Source organism: Protobothrops mucrosquamatus, unplaced genomic scaffold (genome assembly GCF_001527695.2).
Source record: "Protobothrops mucrosquamatus isolate PMUCROS unplaced genomic scaffold, P.Mucros_1.0 scaffold69, whole genome shotgun sequence".
Lineage (NCBI taxonomy): Eukaryota > Metazoa > Chordata > Lepidosauria > Squamata > Viperidae > Protobothrops > Protobothrops mucrosquamatus.
Window position 1 is genome coordinate 1,285,654 of NW_015386447.1, and position 24,478 is coordinate 1,310,131.

Here is a 24,478-nt window from a genome sequence, read left to right on the forward strand (position 1 = left end):
CCTTCTCAGAGATGAGAGTTTTAGCCTCTCCTTCAACATTTCTAATATAAAGAAATAGTTCAGTTGTATATTGCCTGTTATGATTGGCTATGACGTTTTGAAAGCGAAACAAGACAAAGAAAAGAAAACGCAGCAACAATTTCTCAAAATGATTAAAATAAAATAAAATAGTAAAATCACCAGGCTCTTTGCTTGCTAAAATGATATACTATTGGGCTTTCTAGCTTGAAAGGAAAGCAAAAGTTTGTCTAGTCAGACAACATTATGTCTTTAAGTAAAAATCAGCGTGCTGATTAAACCTCTTCTAGCAATTATGAAACTGAGCATGGGAAAAGAATCCAAAATTTGTATAGTTTGTCCTCCTCCTTGACTTTTTCAGGTACCCTTGATTTATGAATGCTTGAATCAATTTGAAAATACTCACTTTATAGAAATAAATATTCAAGGTATAACTCCATGAAAATTGTTTATTTCCTGAATATCCTTATCTACCAAAATGTAGTTCAGCAGTGAGAAAATTAAGGTTTTACATTTAGGCAAGAAAAACTAAGTACATAGGTATAGAATAAGTGGTACCTACTCAACAGCAGTAAATGTGAGAGGAATCTAGGAATCCAAGTGGACAACCACTTAAATATGAGCCAGCAATGTACTGCAGCTGATAAAAAAGCCAATGCAGTCCTGGGATGCATCAGTAAAGGGATAGTCTCAAAATCATGTGTGCTATTACTGTGTTTCCAAAAGAGGCAGCAGGTCTTATTTTCGTGTGTATGTGTCTTTTCCACTCACCTCCAGCACTGACGGCACCGCCCAGCCGGAAGGAGCAGCTTCATTCTTCAGCTGAGAATGGAGCTCCGGCCTGCATTTTGCAGTCAAAGGCCTTTCCAGAAGGCCACTGCAGCCGAGAACTGAGCTTCAATCCATAGCTCAGTTCTCGGCTGCAGAAGCCTTGCAGAACTGAGCTATGGATTGAATGGGTGCGGGGCATGTGGTGCAGCTCCACCCCCACCCCCACTTGATTTTTAGGTGTGCCTCACCCGAAAACCAGGGCTTATTTTTGGGATAGGGCTTATGTTAGGCCCACTCCCAAAAATCAAGCTAGGGCTTATTTTCAGGGTAGATCTTATTTTTGGGGAAACATGGTAATGCCACTTTATACTACTTGATAAGACCATTTTTGGAAGACTGCATCCAGTTTTGATCACCACTATGTAAAAAAGATGTTGAGACTCTAGAAAGGGTGCAGAGAAGAATAACAAAGATGATAATGGGGCTGGAGGCCAAAACCTATGATGAATAGTTGCAGGAACTAGGTACATCTAGTCTAGTGAAGAGAAGGACTAGGAGTGACATGATAGCAGTCTTCCAATATCTGAAGGGCTATCACAGAGAAAATAGGGTCAACCTATTCTCCTAAGCACCTGAGGGCAAGACAAGAAATAATGGATGGAAACTTATCAAGGAGAGACTCAGCTTAGAAATTTCCTGACAGTTAGAACAATTAATCAGTGGAAGTTCTTGCTTCCAGAAGTTATGGGTGCTCTGTCACTGGAGGTTTGAAGAAGTGACTGGACATTTATCTGGAATGGTATAGGATATCCTGCTTGAGCAGAGAGTTGGACTAGAAGCCCTCCAAGTGCTCTTCCAAGTCTGTTATTCTGAATTCCGTATTCTTTATCTTAAAGTTATGGAACTGTTCCTAATGTAAACTGTTGATAACAAACTGATCAATAAGTGCTTATTTTTATACAACCTCTTTTAATAAGTGGCTTTGAACAATTTCCCTAAATACAGTATATTTTCCTAATGTATGCTGTTTTGTTTAAAGGTTTTAAGCTGAGAATAGACTATTATACAGTATGCTTCTTATTGGAGACCTGGCAATTTAGTGTAAAATAACCTGTAAGCAATTTCCATTTGCATTCTTATTTAGGACCTATGAGAAAATATAATTCAAAAAGTATGGAGTCACTTGAGAGTGAGGTAAAGCTGCCCTACACTGACACACAAAGCAATAGGGCCAAATTTAATCTTAACCAACAAGGAAATGAATCTTGGGATTAAGAATAGAGAGGATGATTTATTACAAATAATTCCTCTTCCTCCCCAGTGAGAGGAATAATATTTCTGCACACATCTATATAAGATTGCATATGTACCTGACAGGAATTCTAATGCAATAGAGGCCAGGGCTTGACCAAAAAAATGAATTCATATTATTTCAACCCATCAGAATAGGAAGGCATCTTGGAGGTCTTCTAGTCCAACCCCCTGCTCAAATAGGAGACCCTAAACCATTTCAGATAGGTGGCTGTCCAGTCTTTTCTTAAAAACCTCCAGTGATGAAGCACCTACAACTTCTAAAGGCAAGTGTTCCACTGGTTAATTGTCCTCACTGTTAGGAAGTTGCTTCTCTCTTTGATTAATTTCCATCCATTGTTTCTTGTCTTGGCTTCTGCTGCTTTGGAAAATAAATTGACCCCCTCTTCTTTGTAGCAGCTCTCAAATACTGGAATACTGCTATCATGTCTCCCCTATTTCTTCTTTTCTTTAGACTAGCCCAGGGGTAGGCAGCTTTGGCTCTTTTATGACTCATGGACTTCAACTCCCAGAATTCCTGAGCCAGCATGGCTCAGCTTGGAAACCTCTCCCTTTGCCCTCAGCATGGCTGGCTCAGGAACTCTGGGAGTTGAAGTCCACAAGTCATAAAGGAGCCAAGGTTGCCTATCCCTGGACTAGCCTAACCCAAGTCCCATAGCCGTTCTTCATATGTTTTAGTCTCCAGGCCTTTGATCATCTTAGTTGCTCTTCTCTGAATTTTTTCCAAACTCTCAACATCTTTTTTGGGATATGGTGACCAAAAGTGGCTGCAGCATTCCAGGTGTGGTCTTACTAGGGCTTTATAAAGTGGTAACAGTACTTCACGTGATTTTGATTCTATGCTTCTGTTTATACAACCAAGGATTGTATTTGCTTTTTTGGCTGCTGTCGCACAAAAAAAGCAAATATAATCCTTGGTTGTATAGAATCAAAATCATGTGAACTATTAGTATTTCAATGAATAGCTACTAATGAAATATTTCAATGAATAGCTAATTCAAATGAATTCCTTGTGAAATATTGCACCCTATTTTCAAAATTAATTGAACTCTGCATTTGAGAACCTTTCTTGCTCACCCACGCAAAATATTGACACTACACACACATACTGTATTCTTTTCTTTTCCTTGCAGAAACAGCAAAGAAGGAAAATCTCAGGATGGAGATGGGGAAGGGAAATTGACAGATGCACATGGAAAAGAAGGAAAGGGGAAGAGTGAAAATGTGGACAGGGAAGGGGGGGAAATGGAAAATGAGAAACCTTGTCAGACATATCTTGAAAAAAAGTTGATAGTAAATAATAATTTTGGTACTGGTGTTTTGATAGAGATATAACTTGCAGATTTTTCATATCATCTCCAATGCTAAGATAATTAGACTTTTTTTAAATTCTGTAATATGTTCATTGAGAATAATTTTAATTCCTCACTGAAACTAAGAACTTTGGGGGGAAATGCCAAATCCACATCTGGTTCAGAGTATTTATTTACCCAAACTGCTGAATTGTCCCTGGAAGAGAAACATCCTAGAAGTGTTTGGTATAGTCGAAGCAGAAACCCACTCCCAGTTTAATTTGGAATTATAGTACATCTATGCATAAAATAAAATAAAAAAGTTTGAAATTCAATCATCAGAGGGATGTATGGTATGACTAAGGCTCAACATTCATTGAAAAGGGTGACCAGAAATTTTCATTTTTATTTATTGTTCTTATTAATTCTTGTTCACCACCCAGAGTTGCCTTTGGTGATATGGGTGGCTATATACATTTGATTAACAAACAATTTTTAAATTATCAGTTTGAGAAGACAAATTACTAATCCATATACTACACTTGATTTTAGTCAAAAGGCTACACACACACACACACACACACACACACACATATATGACTAGTAATAATGGTAAAGATTTGACTCTTGGGTGCATTCATCTCAAAACCAAAAGTAGTAACTGGAGTAACTGGATCTGACTGGCGGCGTAGTAGAAATTCCCCCCGTATCGGGAGGAGGAAAGAAAGGGAGACGCTGGGCGAGGATCCACCCCCGCCCCTGCAACAGAAGTGGTTGTTGAGAGAGGAGGATTCGAATGGGAATGTAGGAAGGTCTGTGGATGGGTATGGAGGAGGGGGGGCGACGGAGCGACTGAGACAGCAAGTCAGTCAGCCTGCCCTTGCCGGACCTTATACGGGGGAAGAGCTTGAGGATGGGAAGGAACGACCCCGGATAGTAGATGAAAGGAAAAAGGAGGGGTCTAGGAGCAGACTTGAAGTATACTGTAGTGGCAAAGGAGTGAAGCAGTGGAGTAATCAACACAACAGTATGAGGAGAGACGCCCTGACTGATACGGTCGTAAAAAGGGGAGGAGAAATTGACTTTGACCCGATTATAAAGCCCCGTAAGACCCCTGAATTAGAGAAGAATCACGGACGTATGGTTGGTGGTGCAGGAAGAATGACTGGTGGTGGAGGCATGGGAGAAAGCCCCCCCGGCCTCGGCATAGGTATCAAAGGGATGCATGATGGGAAACAGAGAGGGGAGGTGAAGGGCTTACGCACAAGTAAAAGGAAGGTATCCAGAGCGCAGGAGCACAGGCAGCTGGGTCCGATCACACGTTCATGTAGCCGGATGCAGGCACTTGAGGGCTGCATATAAGTTCCACCCTTAACCGCCTTTTTCAACCCTGATGATGTCAGGAGTGCCCGACGAAAGCTTGGTTGCCTTGTATTTTAAATGTTTTAAATGCTTTTAATGTTTTAAATGCTTTTAAATATTTTAATCTTCTCTTGGTGGTCAACGTTATTTTTGGTATACCTAGCTTTCGCCGGCCTCCTGCCGGCTTCATCAGGGTGGCTAACCATCAAGGGAAGAGGGAAGAGGAAGAGGGAAGGAAGGCGGGACCGCAGGTGGTCAGGGGAAAGAAAGAGGTTGACGAACAACAAAACGAAGCCCTGGATGAAGGAATGCCTCCCCCTCCCGATGAACGAACAAGACAGGGAAAGAAAGGAGGTGGGAAGGAGAGAGTCAGGAACGTAGCAACTCGCAAAAGGACAATTAAGAACTCAAAGCAGGAGGACTATCTGGGCCCGGTCATGAGATCTAGGAGTCGGGTGCAAAAGGCACCACTCCCATAAAAACAGCCACCCACTGATGGTTAGCCACCCTGATGAAGCCGGCAGGAGGCCGGTGAAAGCTAGGTGTTTTTAATGGTAAATAAACTTGTTGTAGTTTTTATCTCCTGGTGGTCTCACGGTTTGTGATTCTCCAAATATGAATTTACCCAGGAGTCAACCTCCAATTTTTAGAATTTTAAATATATATATTTATATATGAAAATCATATATATATATGAAAATCATTGAAGATGTTCTATCCTCTGAAATATAGAAACAAAATCCAGAATAGGACATTTTTTTCAGTTTGTTTAATAATACTGGCAATATTTCTATATATTGCTTAATGAGTTTAATTGTTCCAATTCATAAAGAAGGAAATAGAATGGAAACCTAAATATTTTAGGCCAATTAGTTGTTTAAAGAGTCCTTAAAATGAATAGTAAATCTCTTCTCAATAAATGTAAATAAAGGAAAGAAGAAAATAATTTCTGAATGAAAATCATGCAGGTAGGAAGCACAATTATCACTGCTTTATTCTGCAGCAATTGTTAATAATAGGTTTAATAATAAAATATTATGATCTTAGTCAAGTACAGAGCAACATTCAGAGAGGGCAGAATATTATCATCATAATCTAATTTACAGTTCAACAAGATGCTAATGTGCAAATAGCAAATAACCAAAACTAATTAAATTGTTCTGAATAACTTGTTAAATTAATATTGCAAAACTTACCAATTCTATCAGAAGTGTCTGGATTTTGATTAAATAAAGTAGGGATATATTAAAAAATGGGAGAGGGCACATAAGTGAATTGGAGAATCTCTACAATACAGGTAGTGACAGCAGTTGAATTCCATTATCTCATTATCTCCCATTATTTCACATTAAGAGATGTACTTAGTTATGGGGTATTACAGCTTTTCTCAAATAAGACTGGTGGCCAAACCAAAGGCCCTTCATTATTTTGGGACTCTTAAATTATAATAATTATAAGATATAATTTCCCAATGGTAAGTTTTTTTCTAGAAATCTAAGTATAAGGTAATAAAGGAGAGCATGCAAGTTCTTCCATGCGTAGTGCCCCAAATATGTTGATCAAGAGTAATTTCTTTTCTGTGAAACCTCATTGAAACTAAGTACATGGAGGAAATGCATGAAATGAATGCTTCTCTTTCTAAAATGTCCTTAATATATTTGGAAAACTATCCAAACAGATTAAAGAAGTCAGGCAGATGGGGCAAAAATCAATTTTAGCTAAGATTATATAAATCTATCCAAGGTCTAACCTCAATTACAAGCCACTCAGAATCTAGTAGTACTGTAATGTGTTTGATACATTCTGAAGAATTAAAGTGTTTAAAAAATTGGACTATTTTACTTCCCATTAACCAAAATCCCTGTTTAAATATAAGCGGGGATCATTTAATTTGACTATCACATTTATTTTAAAGAAGATCTGCTGATCACCATTACTACAATCTAACAATAACGTTGTTATTCCTCTGGAATTCTCTATATTAGGGGCGTCAAACTGCCGGCCCACAGGCCAGTTGCATCATACGGAGGCCGTGCCCACCCCATCTCCGGCAATGTAAAAGTTGTGATACGTCGCGACATATCATGCGACGTGGCGAGTTTGACACCCGTGCTCTATACAATACTAAATTTGCATCTTCAATGAATTTCTTGCATTAAATATGTTTCTAACAAGGTTATGTAGTAGAACATAACTTGTTGATAGTGGCTTTCATTAATTTGCCATACACATTTAACTTGGCCTTTAGTAAATACCAAGGCTTTCATCTTTGGAAAGCAATTCCTCATTAAAATAGGTTGCAAGAACTGTTAGTTTCTAAATAAATAAATGATTCTTGGAAATATCTTTGCAAGTTTTCTAGACTTTGCTTGGCTTTGTTTGCCTTTGACTTAGTAGTCAATAATTGCTAGCCAAAGCACCTGCAATTAATAGACTTTAATTGCTGGTTCCAAAGTCACACCAGTGCTATATAAAGTAAAATCCTTCAATATTTTATTTTATTTTCTATTGTATTTTTATTTGTTTCATGCACTTGTTATATTTGTATCCTTATTTTTTTCTCTTTTTCTATTATTATTTAAAAAGCAATAACAATTCATTAGAAAAATTTTAGAATGGAAAGTATTAAGAACTATAAAAAAGAATTACCTTTTGTCCCTTTTTCTTTTCAAATAAAAAATCTAGTATTTGAGCTTTCATCTCTTCAGTTTTTCCTATCTATTTTTTCTGGACTAGAAAGTACTATTTTGATATATATTGACAATAATGTCATTGATTCACGTTCCCTCAATCCAGTTAATCTGATGGTAGGCTCACAAAGATGGATGAATTCTGCAAATAAGAATTAGTAATCAATCATCTGACCACCAAAATAGTTACCTTAAAGGTTTTTTTTAAATGGGGCCAGAACAGTCAACATACATTTTATTTCTAATTGGGCTTAGCCTGGAACCAGTGCTTTATTTAGATTTGATGAGGCCCTAAGCTATATAAAGCTAGGAAGCTATATATAGTGTGCTGTCTTGGCCGCAGTGCTCATCAACATCTTCATAAATGATCTAGATGAGGGGTTAGAAGCAGAACTCAACCAATTTGCAGACAACACCAAACTGGGGAGAATTGCTAACAGCCTGGAAGATAGACTCATGATTCAGAAGGATCTTGATAGATTTGAGCATTAGGTCCTAGACAAGATGCAGTTCAGTGGAGAGAAAGCAAGGTTCAGGACTTTGGCAGCCAACCCCCCCCCCCCAAAAGCACAGCTATAGAATAGGCAGTACATGGCTCAACACTACTAACTATGAGAGGGATCTTGGTGTCCTGATGGACCATCACTTAAGTATGAGCCAGCAGTGTATTGCAGCTACCAATAAAGCCAATAAACTTCTAAGATGTATCAACAGAGGGATATAGTATCAAGATCACAAGAAGTGACAGTGCTGCTCTATACTGCATTAGCGAAGCCACACTTGGAATACTGTGTCCAGTTATGATCATCACAGTATAAAAAAGATGCTGAAGCCCTAGTGCATAGAAATGCAACAAAGATAATAAAGCAGGGGTGTCAAACTTGATTTCTTTGAGGGCTGCATCAGCATTGTGGTTGCTCTTAATGGGTGGTTGTGGCTGACTGCGTGGGCGTGGCTAGGGGGCATAGCTGGCTCTACGTCACTCGCATCAGGGGGCACCTGTGGGGGATTAGGCGGGGAGAGAATCAGGGGTCTCCAGCAGACGGGGCGGGACTGGTTGGGTGCCGTGGCCTAGTCCAATGAAGGAGCCTTGCTGTCCCTCTCAGGCCGTGTGTGGGGCCCTTGGACAGTGGAGTAGGCTGCCCAGAGCCCTGGTTGGTGGGAGGTGGGGGTCCAGCCCTCGACCTCCTGGGGTACCGGGACCCCGCGGCCTGGCCTGGCCCAGCTTTGCTTCCCTAAGCTGCTGCCCAGCATGTTGGATCGCATGCCTCCCCGAGACTTTGCCTTCACCTGCCACTTAGACAGTTGGCCTGGCAGCCATGGCGCTCAGACCCACCTGCACTGTGTGGCCCTGGGGTGCACTGGCTGATGGGAGGCCAGGGAACTGGTGGACTGCAACTGCTGCCAGGTCCTGACGCTCACCACCTCCTGTGCTCACATCCAGAGAGGCACCCAGCTCAGCTGGGTGAGCCAGGGCCAGGGCGGTGAGGGGCGGTCCCTCACCACCTCCGGAGTGGTCTCGTGGCCAGATCTGGGCCCATCGCAGGCCAGATCTGGCCCACGGGCCTTGAGTTGGACATATCTGTCATAAAGTGTCTGGAGATAGTAAAAATATTTAATCAATGGAACAGCTTACTTCCTGGAATTATGGGTGCTCCATCCCTCAAGCATTTGAAGAAAATATTGGACAGCCATTTCTCCGCGATAATGAAAGGTCCCCTGCCTTGGACAGTGGTTGTCTGGAACTTCCAAGTCTTCCAGCCTTATGATTCTATGATTCTAGACCTAAGTGGTAGCTTTTTTAGCTTATGCCTAAATTTGGCATTGCCTGGTGTATTGCACATAGAACTACTGACTCAAGAAATATACAGCAGAATGTACATAAACAATATTGTGCCATTGAAGTACTCCAAAGAATTCCATGGTTGATTTTATCAAATGCCACTGAGAGATCTAGCAGGACAAGAAGTACGTTCACAGACACAGACTCATTCAATAATATTAATATATAATATAATATATAATATAATATAATAATAAAGTTGGAAGGGACCTTGGAGGTCATCGAATCCAACCCTCTGCTCAGGAAGGAAACCCTACACCATTTCGGACAAATGGTTGTCCAGTCTCTTCTTGAAAATGTCCAGTGTTGGAGCATTCACTGCTTCTAGAGGCAGGTTGTTCCACTGGTTAATTGTTCTGTCAGGAGGTTTCTCCTTAGTTCTAGGTTGCTTCTCTCCTTGACTCACTCTAAGTAATCTGCTACACAATGAATGCTTTTTTCCTCTTCCCACATTGAAAAATCTATGTAAAGAATAGATATTAATAAGGCCCAATGGATTACTGAGCAATTTGGGCTTTTCTTCCTGGGCTTCCAGCAGCATTCCTACAAGTAGAAACCTCTGTACCATGTACAATAGCAAGAATTCATAAATCAGTATTATAACCTTGATAAATGCCAAGATATCATTTATCTATTTATACTGTCAAAAATAGTTGAGATCAGGAGGCCGAGTTCAAATTTATCCACCAAGAGCAAATCTGAATTACATTACTTCTGCCCTGAACGTATTTATTTATAACAGAGTCAACCCACGGAGCCAGATTTATGACTATGATTTAGGGCTGACATGGAAATCATCAATAGCTTCATTTTTTTCAAATGGTATCATAAATTTAAAAGCAAGCATGATAAATTACCCTATTTTCCAAATTTATTCTTCCTTTTCTTGCCTTAAAATGTATGTCAGGTCTCCAACAACCCTCTATGGGATATTTGTCCACATTTCCTTGGTTCATTATGAATAAATCTATTGTAGGAAAGAAACTAAAAAAAAATCACATTATTTATTCTCCTCCCAATTATATGCCACCTCAAGAAGGATTTTTTGGGGGGACAGACCTTATTTGGCAGTAGAACAGTTCTTCAAATACTGACAGTGTAACAAAACTTTTGAGGGATGAGAATTCATATAACACTGGGCAGCTCCCAAAGTATGTGTAGGAGACAGAAAATAGTGGACTTTTTTTTTTAATTCTAGGTCACCGAAAAAGAGATGAATACTAATAAATTTATATTTTAAAATATAGTTCTACTGCTTTCAGCTAATTAAGATGTCCATATATTCATACTTATTTTAATGTGCATACTACTATGCTTATGTTGAAAAGAAAATTTGTAAAAAGTAATTTAATTCTAGAAATTTTATAGATTTATTTAATTATGAAATAGTGCTTCCATAGATTAATCTGTCCTGCACAGAAAAGGGTTGGTGGCAGTGGAGAACCGACAATTGTATCTGGTGAATTTATTCCTTGTTTTTCTATATATAAGTTTTTATCTAATAAATGAGTATCTGGAAGTAAAACACGCAGATAACCTATGTTAAGACCTAGACAGGGACAATATGCTTGACTTGGTGCTTTTGGACTTTTCAGCAGCTTTTAATACCACTGACCCATGGCGTCCTTCTAGATGGCTGTAAAGATTAGTGATTGGAGGAGGCATTGTCTGCAAGTGGTTTGGCTCCTTTCTTAGCATTTTGTTACAATCAGTGGTAGTTGGAGGAGAGAGATCAGTACCATGCTTGCTCCTTTGTGGAATACCCCAGGGTTCAGTGTTCTCTCTCTCTCTCTCTTGCTATTTATCATCTACATGTAGCTGCTGGAGAAATATCTTATGATTGTGGTCCAGTATCATCAATATAACATGGTATCCAACTATGCATGGCAACCTAGTTCAGGCCAGAGAAGCTGTCAGTCTTGGTGCCTGAGGGCTGTGTGGGTGTGGATGGAAGAAACAAAAAAATAAAATAAAACTCTAGGAAGAAAGAGCTAGTGTTTGTGCATGTGCATTGGGGCTGCTCTGTACAGGGTTACTGAAGGAGCAAATCCATGGCTCGAGGGTCCTCCTGCACTCAGGGCTCTTGCCAGATCAGCATGTAGAAATTGTGACCAGGGGGACCTTTGCCTAGTTTTAACTAGAGCACCAGTTGCAGTCTTACTTTGGATGAGAGGACCTGACTATAGTGGCTCATATCCTCATAACCAACTATTTAGATCAACACAACATACTCTACATGGGGTTACCTTTAAAGAACATCTGGAAACTTCAGTTGATACAAAACGCATTGGCTCAGGTGCTCATAGGAATTGACTACTAGGCACATAATGCACTAATTTTGCAGGTCCTGCATCGGCTTCCCAGTACAGTAGCTTCCAAGTGGAATATAAGTGCTGGTATTAACCTATAAAGCCATGTAGGACTTGGAACCTAGTTATCTGCAGGATTGCATCTCCCTATTAGAATAAGCCTGATTATGCTGGGAGAAACAACTAGTGTTCCCCCATTTTCAGGTGGTAAAGGGCTGAAGCCCAGAACCTCTGTTTTTTTGGTGAGGGAGCAAGCCCTCTGGAATGACCACCCATTAGAGTTTCATCTTTTCTTCAATATTGTTTGCATTCTGGAAAAAGCTGAAGACAGAGCTTTTGGGGGAGGATTTTGGGACCTAACGCTCTGAATTTTATTTGGGTTTTGTCTCTTATTTCTATGTTCTTTACATGAATAAACTTAGTATCTTGTTTGGTGGAATATCCTCCAATATCCACTCATATTTTGAGCTAGGAGGGAATGCATACCTGGGAAGAAAGAAGGAAACAGCAGCAACAGGAAAGAAAAGATGAAATGTTAGTAGAGATAATATGTGGAAAATCTACTGTTCTGGGAATAAAACAGTCTGAAAACTCTGGACTGAATTAGTAATAGCTTTAGTATGTAGTACCTATTGTCAGATATACTCTATTTTTCATGCTCCTGCCCTTCTGTCTTCCTCCCTAATCAAGAAATAACCACTATGTATATGCAATTTAATATTTAATGTTTTAGTGATATTTATGTTTTTGCTTTATTGTAAGCTGCCTAGAATCTCATTGTTTGTATAAGTAAATCAATAGTCTGTTTTCCTACTGTGTGCCGCTGTAGTTTTCTTTTTTTTAAAAAAAACGTTGCATGCATTTTGAGCATGTTCTCACATTTAAAATTCACAATGTAAACCTTGCCTGATAAAGTATATGTCTGCCTCCTTTTGCTCCTAATTTACTTTTAACTCTTTATTTTATGGTATCAATTTTTGGATTTTTTAAAAATTAACATGCAGTTGTGCTGAAGGTTTGATGTACATATTTAATTAGTTACATTAATAATTTAAAAATAAAGGCTTCCGGTTCCAGATCTATAACCTACTGGAAACATCTTGTGGTGAAACCTGGCACAGTAACTGAATTTTTCTGACTGTGAAGCTTGTTGGCTCCCTTGATTTGTCCTTCATATTATCAAAAAAGATAAGAATTGGAAACAGCTGGGCGTTGAAAACAATTTCTAGAAACTGTGGAGGCAGACATTGGCTGACTCTTTTAAAACATAGCCTCCACTAAAAGACTATCTTTAACTACCACAGAAATGGAGGAACTCTATCCACAACTTAACTATAAACTTATACTTGAAAAAATTATTGAAGCCACTGAGCTAATGAATTCCAGAGTGAAAGCCAAAGATACTATCCCCAAACTACAAAGTGAACTTCAGACTTCAACTGACCAACTTCTAAATCAAAAAACAACAGAAGAGGAACAACCCATTATTAAAGAAGATTTTGTGCAACAATATATACAACCTATTGAGAACTTTGATGACCAAATACTGACTTTAACCAAAATACCTGCAATTTTCAAAGCAATAGGAACTGAACAACAACTACAATATAGTGAGAACTTTGACGATCTAGATAAACAACGACAACACTGGATATGACTTTTTATTTTACTCAGAGCAAACTGGAAGAAGAAGAAGAAGAAGAAGAAGAAGAAGAAGAAGAAGAAGAAGAAGAAGAAGAAGAAGAAGAAGAAGAAGAAGAAGAAGAAAAAGAAGAAAAAGAAGAAGAAAAAGAAGACCAGACTGAACTGATGACAAACATTTTAAACCAAACATGGAGACTTCACTTATTAGGGCAGCACCCTAATAACTACAAAAGGGCCAGTTCCTTTGAAAAATTGATAACTGGATGTTCTCCCTTGATTCAAACAGCATGTATGGGAATGAAGGGAGACACATCGGAGGATTTAAAGGCACTGGTATGGAAGCCTGCTTGGCACAAAAAGAAAGCCAGAGTTAGATTTAAAAGTGGGTCTTAAAATTTCGCCTAATGGGTTAAGGAGATTTTTAGAGACACTGATGGATTTAATATTTAGTAGTTAGATTTATAATGGGAATGAAAATTAACTCTTAGATTACAGTGTTGAACTATTATGTGGAAATGGGTTTGTGACAACGGAAGATATGTTATTAGTAAATGAGGAGCTATTAGGATGAGAAACAGAATATATTAATGGAATAAGATAAGAATTTAAATTTTGAAATAATATGTATACTTTAGCTGCGATAATTATCCTGTAAGGAAATGAGGGTTACCCGAAGTTTAAACATTATGGTTATTAAAGGCTAAATTTGAACATGGTAATTGGAATTAAGTAAAACTCAAAATCAGGACTTGGATATCTATAACTAAAATTGTGTCCATAAATGTATTGATTGATTGAGCTCTATTAAGAAATGTATTAAATTGAATATGATACGATAATTAAGGGAAATAGAGAGGGAACTTTTAATGATGTAATTTTTGATTTATATGAATGACTCTGTTATTGGACTATTGATTACCCTATCTCCATGATGTTTCCTAATTACCTGGTTGTAAAAATTGAAAAATTAATAAAACTTGTTATAAAAAAATAATTTAAAAATAAATCAGGATGAAAAACATGATTTGATATCCTGCATTCCCCAAAACATGTCCATAATGGCACTATTATATATTTGATCCAAATTGATCTGAGTCTTGTTCATATTACAAGCTGGGTCTGCATACAGCTTGTTTAAAATATTGTTTCCAGGCTTTAGCGGCTACTTGATGAAGTAGAGGAGTCAGCAATTTTTCCAGTCCTCTAGTAAAGGGATGAATTTCTCATCTTGGCTATCCGCATTAGTTTCCACCAGGATTCCTTTAGTGCCAGTCATTTCTATTTTTATTAATAAAATATTTTAGAATCTTATATTGAATCTATAACTCTTTTTAGTGATTTGTTTGTTCTTCCAAAGGGGAATTTTTATTTTTTCTATATGTCCTATTATATGGCACTATTTTTTATGCTGCACAAAATTTTAGGTTGCCTTGTGGGAAAAACAAACAAACAAACAAAAAAACACAAAATCCCCCAAATCCAGTCAAGTGAAATCAATGTCTCAGATTTAAAGATATATGTATGTGTATGCATATGGCTACTGTATGTCTATGTCTATCTACAACTACATCTATCTATAATAAGTAAGTAAAAATTCTATTAAATAATAAACTACTCCACTAAATGTTTTAATTTTTAATAAATCCAGAAAGTATTCTTCTATTTTTATTGATATTATGTATTTTATTATAATAGAAAGGGCAGCAATTGTTTGTAGTGGGTGCAGTTACAGTTTTTTTAAAATAACTAGCCTGAGGCTTTCAGTTTATCACCATCTTAATGTATCCAAAAGAATGAAAGTATAGAAAAACTTATACTCCTTTATTTGCTTTTCTTTCCTGAAACAATATTCCTCAGTTTGGTTTTCCTTTACAATATAATGGGTCCTATTTTACTATATTTTCTTTTCTTTGAGCTGTAATTGATATGTAATCCAGAAACATATAAGAGATAAGGTTAAAATGTCAATTTCCTATCTCTGAAGTGATAAGTATTCTTGTTACTTTAATAGCATCTAGGGCTTATTCTGATTCAAAAATCAGTTTCTGTAACTTGCATGTATGTTTCTGGATCACTCTGATTTGAGAAGTCAGAGGCTCTAAGTTTGAAGATAAGGAAAATGAGTATGACGTGAGGATTGTACTTTGTCATCCTTTGGTGGTATTTACATAGTCTAGGATTTTGAGTCTGTTGATAAACTTCTGACTCTTAACCTTGTTCCTGGAAATTCCTGTGGGTATTTCCTTTTATCTATTTTACCCTGGAATTAGACCCTGTATTTTATTTTTATTTGATATGGCCATAACACCAATCAATTAATTATTACTACCACTACTGTAGGGATGAGAGCTGCTTCTCTGGACTGAGCTATAAGCATCTTGTGTAACTTTTAATTGTGCCTCAGTCTTGACAACTACAACTTAGGCTCTGGATATTTGTATGATCATATTCTCTCAACAGCTTCTGCTAATCCATTGATAAATGATTTCTGAAGTACTATCCTTCCCATAATCAGGAACAAGAGGGTGTTTTTTTTCTGTAGTTACTCCTCTCCTTTAAAGCAAAGCCCCACCCGAGGTCAACTCACACCATCTCCGTTGGCCTTCAGGAAGGCATCCAGAATCTGGCTGTTCCAGAAAGCCTTTGAAGATTGATAATGTGGGAGGTGATCATTGCTACTAAGCAATGTTTGTTAGTGTCTCAGTTGCTATTGTTTCTGTTGTTCGGGGCTGGTATTTTTTCTTTTAAATATTCTATTTTATTTTTTGTATCCTTTTGCATCATTTAGGGCAGGGCTTTTCAACCTTTTCACCCATTGTACCACTTTTAGGATATGGCAATATCCGAGTACCACCAGTCGCCTAGCAAGGTGTCAAAAACTTGATGACCCAAAAAAAAAAAGGAAAAAAGTGATAAAGTACAGGTAGTCCTCAACTTACAACAGTTCGCTGTTACATTGGCACTGAAAAAAGTGCCCCCCAAGGCACAGCTGAGCAAGACACCTGCCTGCCCACCCGGCGGCACTCTTCTTCCTGTCCAAGGTTTTCATTGTTGTGAGCATTTCTGTTGAGGATTGGCAGCGGGGGTGGGGTGGGGGAGTGTTTGGTTTTTATTCCCCCTGTCTGCTGGGTGGTTGCAGCAGGTTTTGGTCACTTCACATGACCCTGGGACACTGTGACCGTTATAAATATGAATCAGTTGCCAAGCATCTGAATGTAAATCACAAGACCCTGGAGATGTTGCAATATACCAGCTGATCGGCGTTTCTTCTGGGCTCAGCAGAAGCGCCAGGATCGGCGCTGAGCTCCAGCTGGAGCCTGGAGCTGATCCTAGTGCTTCCGCTGAGCCCTGACAGCCTTGCAGCTCCAGCCGTCTCTCGCTCAGGCTTGTGTGGTGCTGCCACCGGTTCAGCTCATTCCCCTCCCCCACTACCACTTTTCTAGGATGATCGCGTACCACCTGCCAGGTGCCAATGTACCACAGGTGGTACCCGTACCACTGGTTGAAAAGCCCTGATTTAGGGGACATATATTTTAAGATTTTTACTCAATCATGGCTACTGAAAAGAAAAGCTACACTACATACAGAGGACCTGCAAGATGCCCTTCATGACCTTCTTTACACAATTATCCCCATAAAGAATTATTGCCTGTAGTACTGTATTCTACAACTACAGCAATGATATTTTCAACAGGGTGGCAATAAGGGCCAATTGATATTTTAAAGCTACAGTATAAACAAGTTCAGATTTGTTTGTACTGAAAAATAGTGTGTAAGAACAGATCCAATATTCTACTAGTAAATGAGTCACAGGTGTGTATTTTTAGATTTCTTCTATGTCACTCCAGAGATTAGGTAAAGTGTTGCTCTTCAAAAAAAATCAGTGCTATAGGAACAAAACAAATAAAAACATATCTTGATGGCTATCTTTCTATTCCCTGTACTACATAAGGCACCTTTCTTTCCTTGCCAAACCATGAGTTCATTTCCTTTCTCTGTGTTTCTATTTAATCCCCATTTTGTCTGTTCTGCTGCTGAAAATTGATGGTCTGCTAATCCTCTTCTGAATTCCTCCATTCCTTGGTTTCATTCCTTTGAGTACAAAATGGGAATCACCATCTCATTTCAATCTACATAAAAGTTTCCAGAAAACAACAGTATACAAAAGTTCAACACTGCAACAATATACTTTTTTTTTTCAAAACAGTAAACGTTGCTTTAAAAAAATATAAAATTCATGTAACAATTGTTAAGGTAATCAATGAAAAATCCTGTTGATCAATTAGAAAAGCTTGGAATATCTGGGAGACTGTGAGTTTAAGCCTTCAGGTAGGCATGGAAGCCGGCTGGGTGACTTGGGCCAATCATTTTCTCCCAGCCCAATCCATCCCACAGGGTTGTTGTTGATGGAAAAAAGGAATAAAAGGACAAAGGAGCATTATTACTTTGAACTGCACAAAATAAAGACAGGATATAAATTTAATAAGTAAATAAAAGTTTTCTTTCAATAACTGGAAAATATATTCTGAAGCATTGCTTTTAGCAAAAAAACCCTACAAACTGCATGTATAGTGATCTATCTTCTACCATGTTACCGGTATGCTTAACCATGAGTCAGAAATATCTTCTCTATAAGGGTGATGAATTTCTCTTCTGAAGCATCCCAACTAATAAAGCTTCAAATATTTCCTCTATCTTCAGGCCAAGCCACTTTTCTCAATGATTTGCTTTCTTTTTAAAATTTACTTTTTCTGTCTCCCAAATTCATCTACATTCTGCATGCTGAATTAATACTGTGACATCACCAGTGAACTCCACACTGATCAACTTCTTAAGGATGATAGCACTGAAGTCACTATATTTTCAGTGAATAGGCTCTCTGGATCCTATATTTTATGTTTTACTTTGAATACATGGTCCCCAAATGGCAGCCTTTTTCACTTTTGGCAGTTTTTTGTTAATTGGGATACTTTTTGTGTGTGAAAATCAGTTTTCCCTACTACTGAACATCATAAGGAGTTCAACAGGGAAGCTACCACTCCATCACCATGAACATGGTGTCCTTGACCAACTGGCAGGACATTGGTGGCAGTATTTTTACAAGAATTCTGTTTTTTCCTGTGGGATCATGTCTCAAAAGTGATGTAAGGAAATTATTGCTCAGCCAATGATGTCTGCTGTCTCATCAGGATTCCACCTTTTCTCTAGGCAGTACCACAGCTAAACAAAACTGCTGGCAGAGATAATTTAATCAGGCATGATAGATGGGAAGAGCAAGGAGGTGGGACATCTCACCTTCCAGACTTCCAAGAGGAATCCAGCTTCTCAGGCCTAGCATCCTGAAAGAGGAGGCACTACAAGAGTTGCCTCACTTACGCACATGTAAAACATTAACCAACCTAAATGCCATGATTATTGCAAAGTGAACTAGTGGCACCCCACATTCTCAATCTTTGCAAAAGGTACTTAGAAATGTCTGTTTGGGAATGCAAAGCAGAATGTGCAAAGTATCTTGTTTTGAATTGGTAAAGGAAGTGCATATTTCAAAAGCTTTTGAAAGCTCAGTTTGGTTGCCTCTGCCTCTGCCTTTATTTGTAGAGATGCTTCTGAAGCAGCACAAACCTTAGAAAGACATGGCTGCTTTAATTATTCAAAAGATGCTTTCTACATGCATCCTCACATCCTAAAGCAGCTTTTTCTAATACACTGCAACTATGCAGAGTTAACCTAAAACTGAACTCTCTTTGGCTTGCTACCTGAGGTTTAATATATTTACTAACTATAAAGATTATGATTGTGTTCGAACATATAAGCTATATATTTTCTTTAAACATGGTTGTTGAATAGTGCACAATTTGTGAATTTACATATAACATCAAATTGTAAATCTAAATCATAATCTATATAGGACTTTAGATAAATGCCATTTGGAATACTGTGTCCAGTTGTGGAGACCTCACTTATAAAAAGTTATTGATAACATTGTGCAAGTCCAGAGATGGGCAACAAAAATGGTGCAAAGTCTGAGGGAGAAAACATATCAAGAGAGATTGAATATGTACAGCCTAGAGGACAGAAGGGAAACGGGAGACATGATTGAAACCTTTAAATATATTAAGGCTGTGAATAAGGTTCTAGAAGGCTGTACAATATTAAGCAAAAATCAAGAACATGGAGGCACAACCTCAAACTGATAGGAGGGAACTTCAGAAGTAATGTTAGAAAGTATTACTTCACAGAAAGAGTAGTGGAAGCTCGGAACCAACTTCCAGTGGGGGTAGTGGGTCGGTCATCAGTAACTGAGTTTAAATATGCTTGGGATAAATACACACTCATCATCTAACACAAATAGAAATAAAATCACAGTAATAAAAAATTGAAAGGACAGAATCAATAGATCACTAGGTCTTTTTCTGCTGTCAGTTTTCTATGTTTCTATAAATGACAATGCAAATGAATAACAATGACTTGTACCCACAACATGAATAAATGATAAACCTCCTAAGGTTTACATAAAGGGATACATGAATCCCATCATTGTCTTTCTCATCTCCACTGGAGTAGTAGTCAAGGAGAGGAAGGCTGTTTAAGATGAAAGAAAAACATTCACAGATAAAAGTTTTTGTTCTATTTTCCTGTCAAACTCTCATCCTGCTGCTTTTAATGGAAGGAAAAAAACTCGCCTTAGCCACAGACTAAATTAGTTGCAAAGCAAGATATGACAGAAAATAAAACTTATCAAAGAACCTTACCCGTTCTGCTGTCCATTGGTCCAAAATCCAATGAATATTTAACCACATGGTAGTTGTTCCATACATAAAGAAGGTTATCCCTTGGATTATAATCCACTGCAGCAATATACTGATATGAGTTTGGAAATGGAACATCCACTACACTTTCCTTGCTTTGTTCAGTGTTGTATATATAGTCAATTTTATTTCCTGTAGCTTCATTATCATCGTCTTCATACACAGATTTAACTACATATAAAATGCCACAGATCATGAATGCATTGGAAGCTGACCTTTTATCATAGGATGTATCCCATGTCCCTTCAATCCTCAAGGTATAAGGGTTTAGCTGACTTATGACTATTTTACCATTATTTTGTTCTGTTGCATAGATCACCCAAAGACCGTTCTCATCAACAGCCAGGTCTATATCAGATTTGCCTCCCCATCTATAAGGGGATGTATCGTGATAGTTGGCATTAGCAATGATAGCTTCCCCACTTTTTATTCTTGTCCGTAGATCAAATTTGACAATGTTCCTTGTTCTTTCTTTGTTGAAGAATAAAGCCCCATCGTACACCACAAACCCTGTGCCATCCACTCTGTGTGGGAGCTTGTAAGTTGTAGTTGGCCTTCCAGCAATGAAATCATCTTTGGAAGAATATTCTGTCAGAGTATCAGTTCTGTAAGGTGTCCATGGCATGTAGTAAATCTTATCGGAAGCCTGCAGTGGATCCTTACACCAGGCTCCTGACTGGTGATCAGATTCAAATAAATGTTCACTCTGGTATACTCCTTTTAGTAGTCCAGGGCAAAGAAAAACTGAAGGGAAGGAAGAGGTTAAAAGTAAAATTGATTATTAAATGTGATAGAATACTTTTTTTTGGCACTTAGACATTTATAACTCAAGTTCCAGGAGAAGAACTAAAAATATCAATCTTCTCCTAACTCTGAAAATACATGAATGATGTTCTGAACTAACATGGTTCTAAGGGGAAATTTATAGGAATTATAACTTTTAACTATGACGTGACATATACAACATATACTACTATAAAACCAAAAAAAGCAACTAAAAAGACATTTAAACTCTATTTCAGAGAAATCATTCTTATGGTGTGCAGTTTAAATATTAAAAAGGGCTGGGGAATTGCCACATAAATACATTCAGAATGCATTCATAGCAAATAATAAACAATTAAATAATGTGTCCTGAGGAAGGAAAAAAACAGGAGCAATAAAAAGGAAAAAGTGAAATTCAATACAGGAAGACTACATTAAAGCATTAAAATGTCCTCTGAAATATGTAAAAATAAAAATATTACTTAAGCAATTCATAACTGCCAAGACTGACCTGCTAAGATGTTCTATTACACAGATCTTGTAATTAATGCTTTTTCCCTCCAACACCAAAATATGGTTTTAGATATAATTCTTTTTAAGAAACATTTTTAAATGCCGACTTTGTTATATGATAAACTATTATACAAGAAGTCCTTGATTTATAGCCTTTCATTCAGTAATCACTCGAAGTTACAATGAAAAAAAGTAATTTATGACCAGTCCTTGCACTTACAAGAATCACAGCATCCTGATAGTCACATGATCAAAATTTGCGCCCTTGGCCCTGATGGTTGTAGTGGCCCAGGGGTCAGGTGATCACCATCTGGAACCTTCCCAACCAGCTTCCAACAAGCAAAATGAATGGGGAAAACTAAGTTCACTTAATGACCACCTGGTTCACTTAACAATTGCAGTGATTTGCTTAACAACCATGGCAAAAAGGTCACAAAATTGGGTATGGCTCACTTAACTGCCTTGCTTAGTGATGGAAATTTTGGTCCCAGTTGTGGTCATAAGTTGAGAACTACCTGTACTTAATTTTTCAGAATTTAATCCATTGCATTATAATGTTATTGTATTTTTTGGTTCAGATAAGGTCTATTTTTTGTATACAGTTATTACATTAAGTTCTGTTCCATATCTCAGTAAAAAATGATACAATGCATAGAATTCCCCTATCCTGTCTAAAGCTAAGCCAAACAAGGTATGACATGAAATTTAATTTGCATTTAATAAAAATGCAAACAGCATCAGCTGGGATGTGTGTACCAATTAATGGACAATATCAAGTATGGCCTGCAAATCTTTTCCTTTCCTGTTTTGATCCTGAGGACAATCCTTATACTGGATGGTGTTTGCATTTGAAGCAGAAGGGGAATTTTCTTACAGCATTAATCCATCTTCAAAAATTTCCTACTGGTACCTGTACCTGGAGGGCTCTCAATTGTTATTTCTACAAGACATTCAAAGAATGAATGCAACATCATCTTGGATTGGAAAGACCAAAGCAAAGCATGAGCAGATAGAAGTGTTCCAAGCTATATAGCAGAGCCAGCTGCCATGGGGAGCCTTACCTATTGAGGTCAATCTCTCACTAAAGCTCAACTTGGCATCAAGATTGGTATTTCAAAAGCAAATATATGTTAATATTGAAACTGGGATGCCGAGACTTTTGTAAGAGATCTGACCTCAGCAACAGCCATGGCTAAAAAATAAGAACAGAGAAGGAAGTAGGATAGAAACTTTACTCTGTATAATAATAATAATAATAATAATAATAATAATAATAATAATAATAATAATAATAATAATAATAATAAAGTTGGAAGGGACCTTGGAGGTCATCGAGTCCAACCCCCTGCCCAGGCAGGAACCCTACACCATTTCAGACAAACGGCTGTCCAATTCTAAGTCAGCTCCATTTACAAACTGGCAACAGATGCTGACCTGTTTGGTGCTTTTCCAGCCTTTCCCATTGACCAACTCCCACTGACATACAGTACAAGGCACCCATTTTACCTTCTAGAGTTCCTGATGGCAACCCTATCCCTGCTTATTGTGTATGGCCCTCAAGCCAATCAGAATTGCCCATCCCTAGAATTACAGTTCCACGAGGAAAAAGGAATGTACTTGCTTTGCCAGAGACCATTGGGGGTGGGAAATGTTTCACATACTCTATGGTGTCTTCCGAGGCAAAAAAAAAAAAAAAAAAACTGAGGAGAAATATAAGCTCTGGCTCTTCCTTTTGAAGCCAGTATAGTGAACTTTGGGTTTCTTTCTATTTGGAAATAAACCCCTCCAAATGCTTAGTTTCTTCCAACAGCAATTTTCATCCTAAGCCTACTTGCTCTGGACCTTAATTCTAAGTAAATAATGTAATATTTAGTTGAGTGTAGGGAAGCGGCGGCGGTGGTGTTTAAACCAGGCTTTCCTAATTTGCTTTACTTCTGGTACCTTGCGATTGGCTAAAGGAATCAAAGACATCTTTTAATCTTATATAGTGCCTTAGATCAGCTGTGTCCAACCTTTGGCCCGTGGGCCACATATGGCCCTGGATAGCTAAAAATGCAGCCCCACAAGATCGTAAATTTTTAACATTATTAAGTGGTTATTAGTAATATTTTCTATGCGGCCCAAGACAATTTGTCTACACTCAAAGTCGCCTAGGTAAGCCAAAAGGTTGGACAGCCATAATCAAACCTTTAAGGTCAGACTGAATTTCCAAGGACCCCTGGACCTGAGTATTCTCAGCAAATATCCTTTGTCCCTCAAAAAATGAATGGCTGAAATGCAATAGCAGCTCAAAATAGAAAAAGAACTTTCAGCTTTCATGCTACTATTTGGAAAGTTACCTTCTCTTTCTTTCAATCTTTTTAAAAAAATATAATTTCAAAGAAGGATTTATTCCCTTTCTTTCTACAGTAGTATTCCTTTGCACTGGGACTATAAGAGCACCTTCACCCAGCATATAGCTTCATGATTAGCTTTGAATATCACTTTCTTTTGGGAATTGAGTTCTGATTCTCAGAACTTTCATTTCTGACTCTGACTTTTTTCTTTTGCAGAACATCAGACAAATCTGCACAATTGATATACTAAAACATGAATGGAAAAATTCCCTAGAAATTTATTTCCTTTTGTGTGGATGAAGGGTGACAGAAACACTGATGCTGTGAAAGTGCCCTAAAGGATCCCTCTCACAATCAACTAGTGAGCATTTTGGACTGTCACTAAAAGATATCACTATGGATACATTTAAAGTTGGAGGATTTGAACTGATTAATAAGATAATTTATTTTGATATTAGTTCTTTTCAAGTTATGATTATAAATAGACATATTTTCCTCATCTCTTTTTCTGTAATCTTAAACATGGGTATTCCCAAGCATAGTAAATATGGGCAAATTGTATGGGAAACAAGCCCCATTGTCTTTGCATTGAAAATGGAATGAGGTATAAAAAATGTATGTTTAAAATGATAGCTACAAGTGCCCACACAAGGGCATTTTTGTGTCCAATGAAACCAATTTATACTCAGATGAAAATTAAGGAATACTCTCTTAGCTAATTATTGTGCGTTTGCTTGGTTATTTCTTGAAGGTTGAAAAAAACAGCTGGAGTGAAGAGTAAGAAGCTGGAGAGGCACCATGTGTTTGTGTGTGCA

At 37.8% G+C, this 24,478-nt stretch overlaps 1 protein-coding gene across 3 annotated transcripts in view; it reads right to left on the minus strand.

Annotated features, from left to right (window-relative positions):
• The window catches only part of ADGRL3 (adhesion G protein-coupled receptor L3), a 410,528-nt gene that overhangs the window by 286,108 nt on the left and 99,942 nt on the right, over positions 1 to 24,478 (minus strand). For all 3 annotated transcript variants that reach the window (XM_029283374.1, XM_015812132.1, XM_029283375.1), the window contains one exon: positions 19,993 to 20,793. In XM_029283374.1, the coding sequence (XP_029139207.1) occupies positions 19,993 to 20,793 (801 nt within the window). The remainder of the gene's footprint in view (positions 1 to 19,992; positions 20,794 to 24,478) is intronic.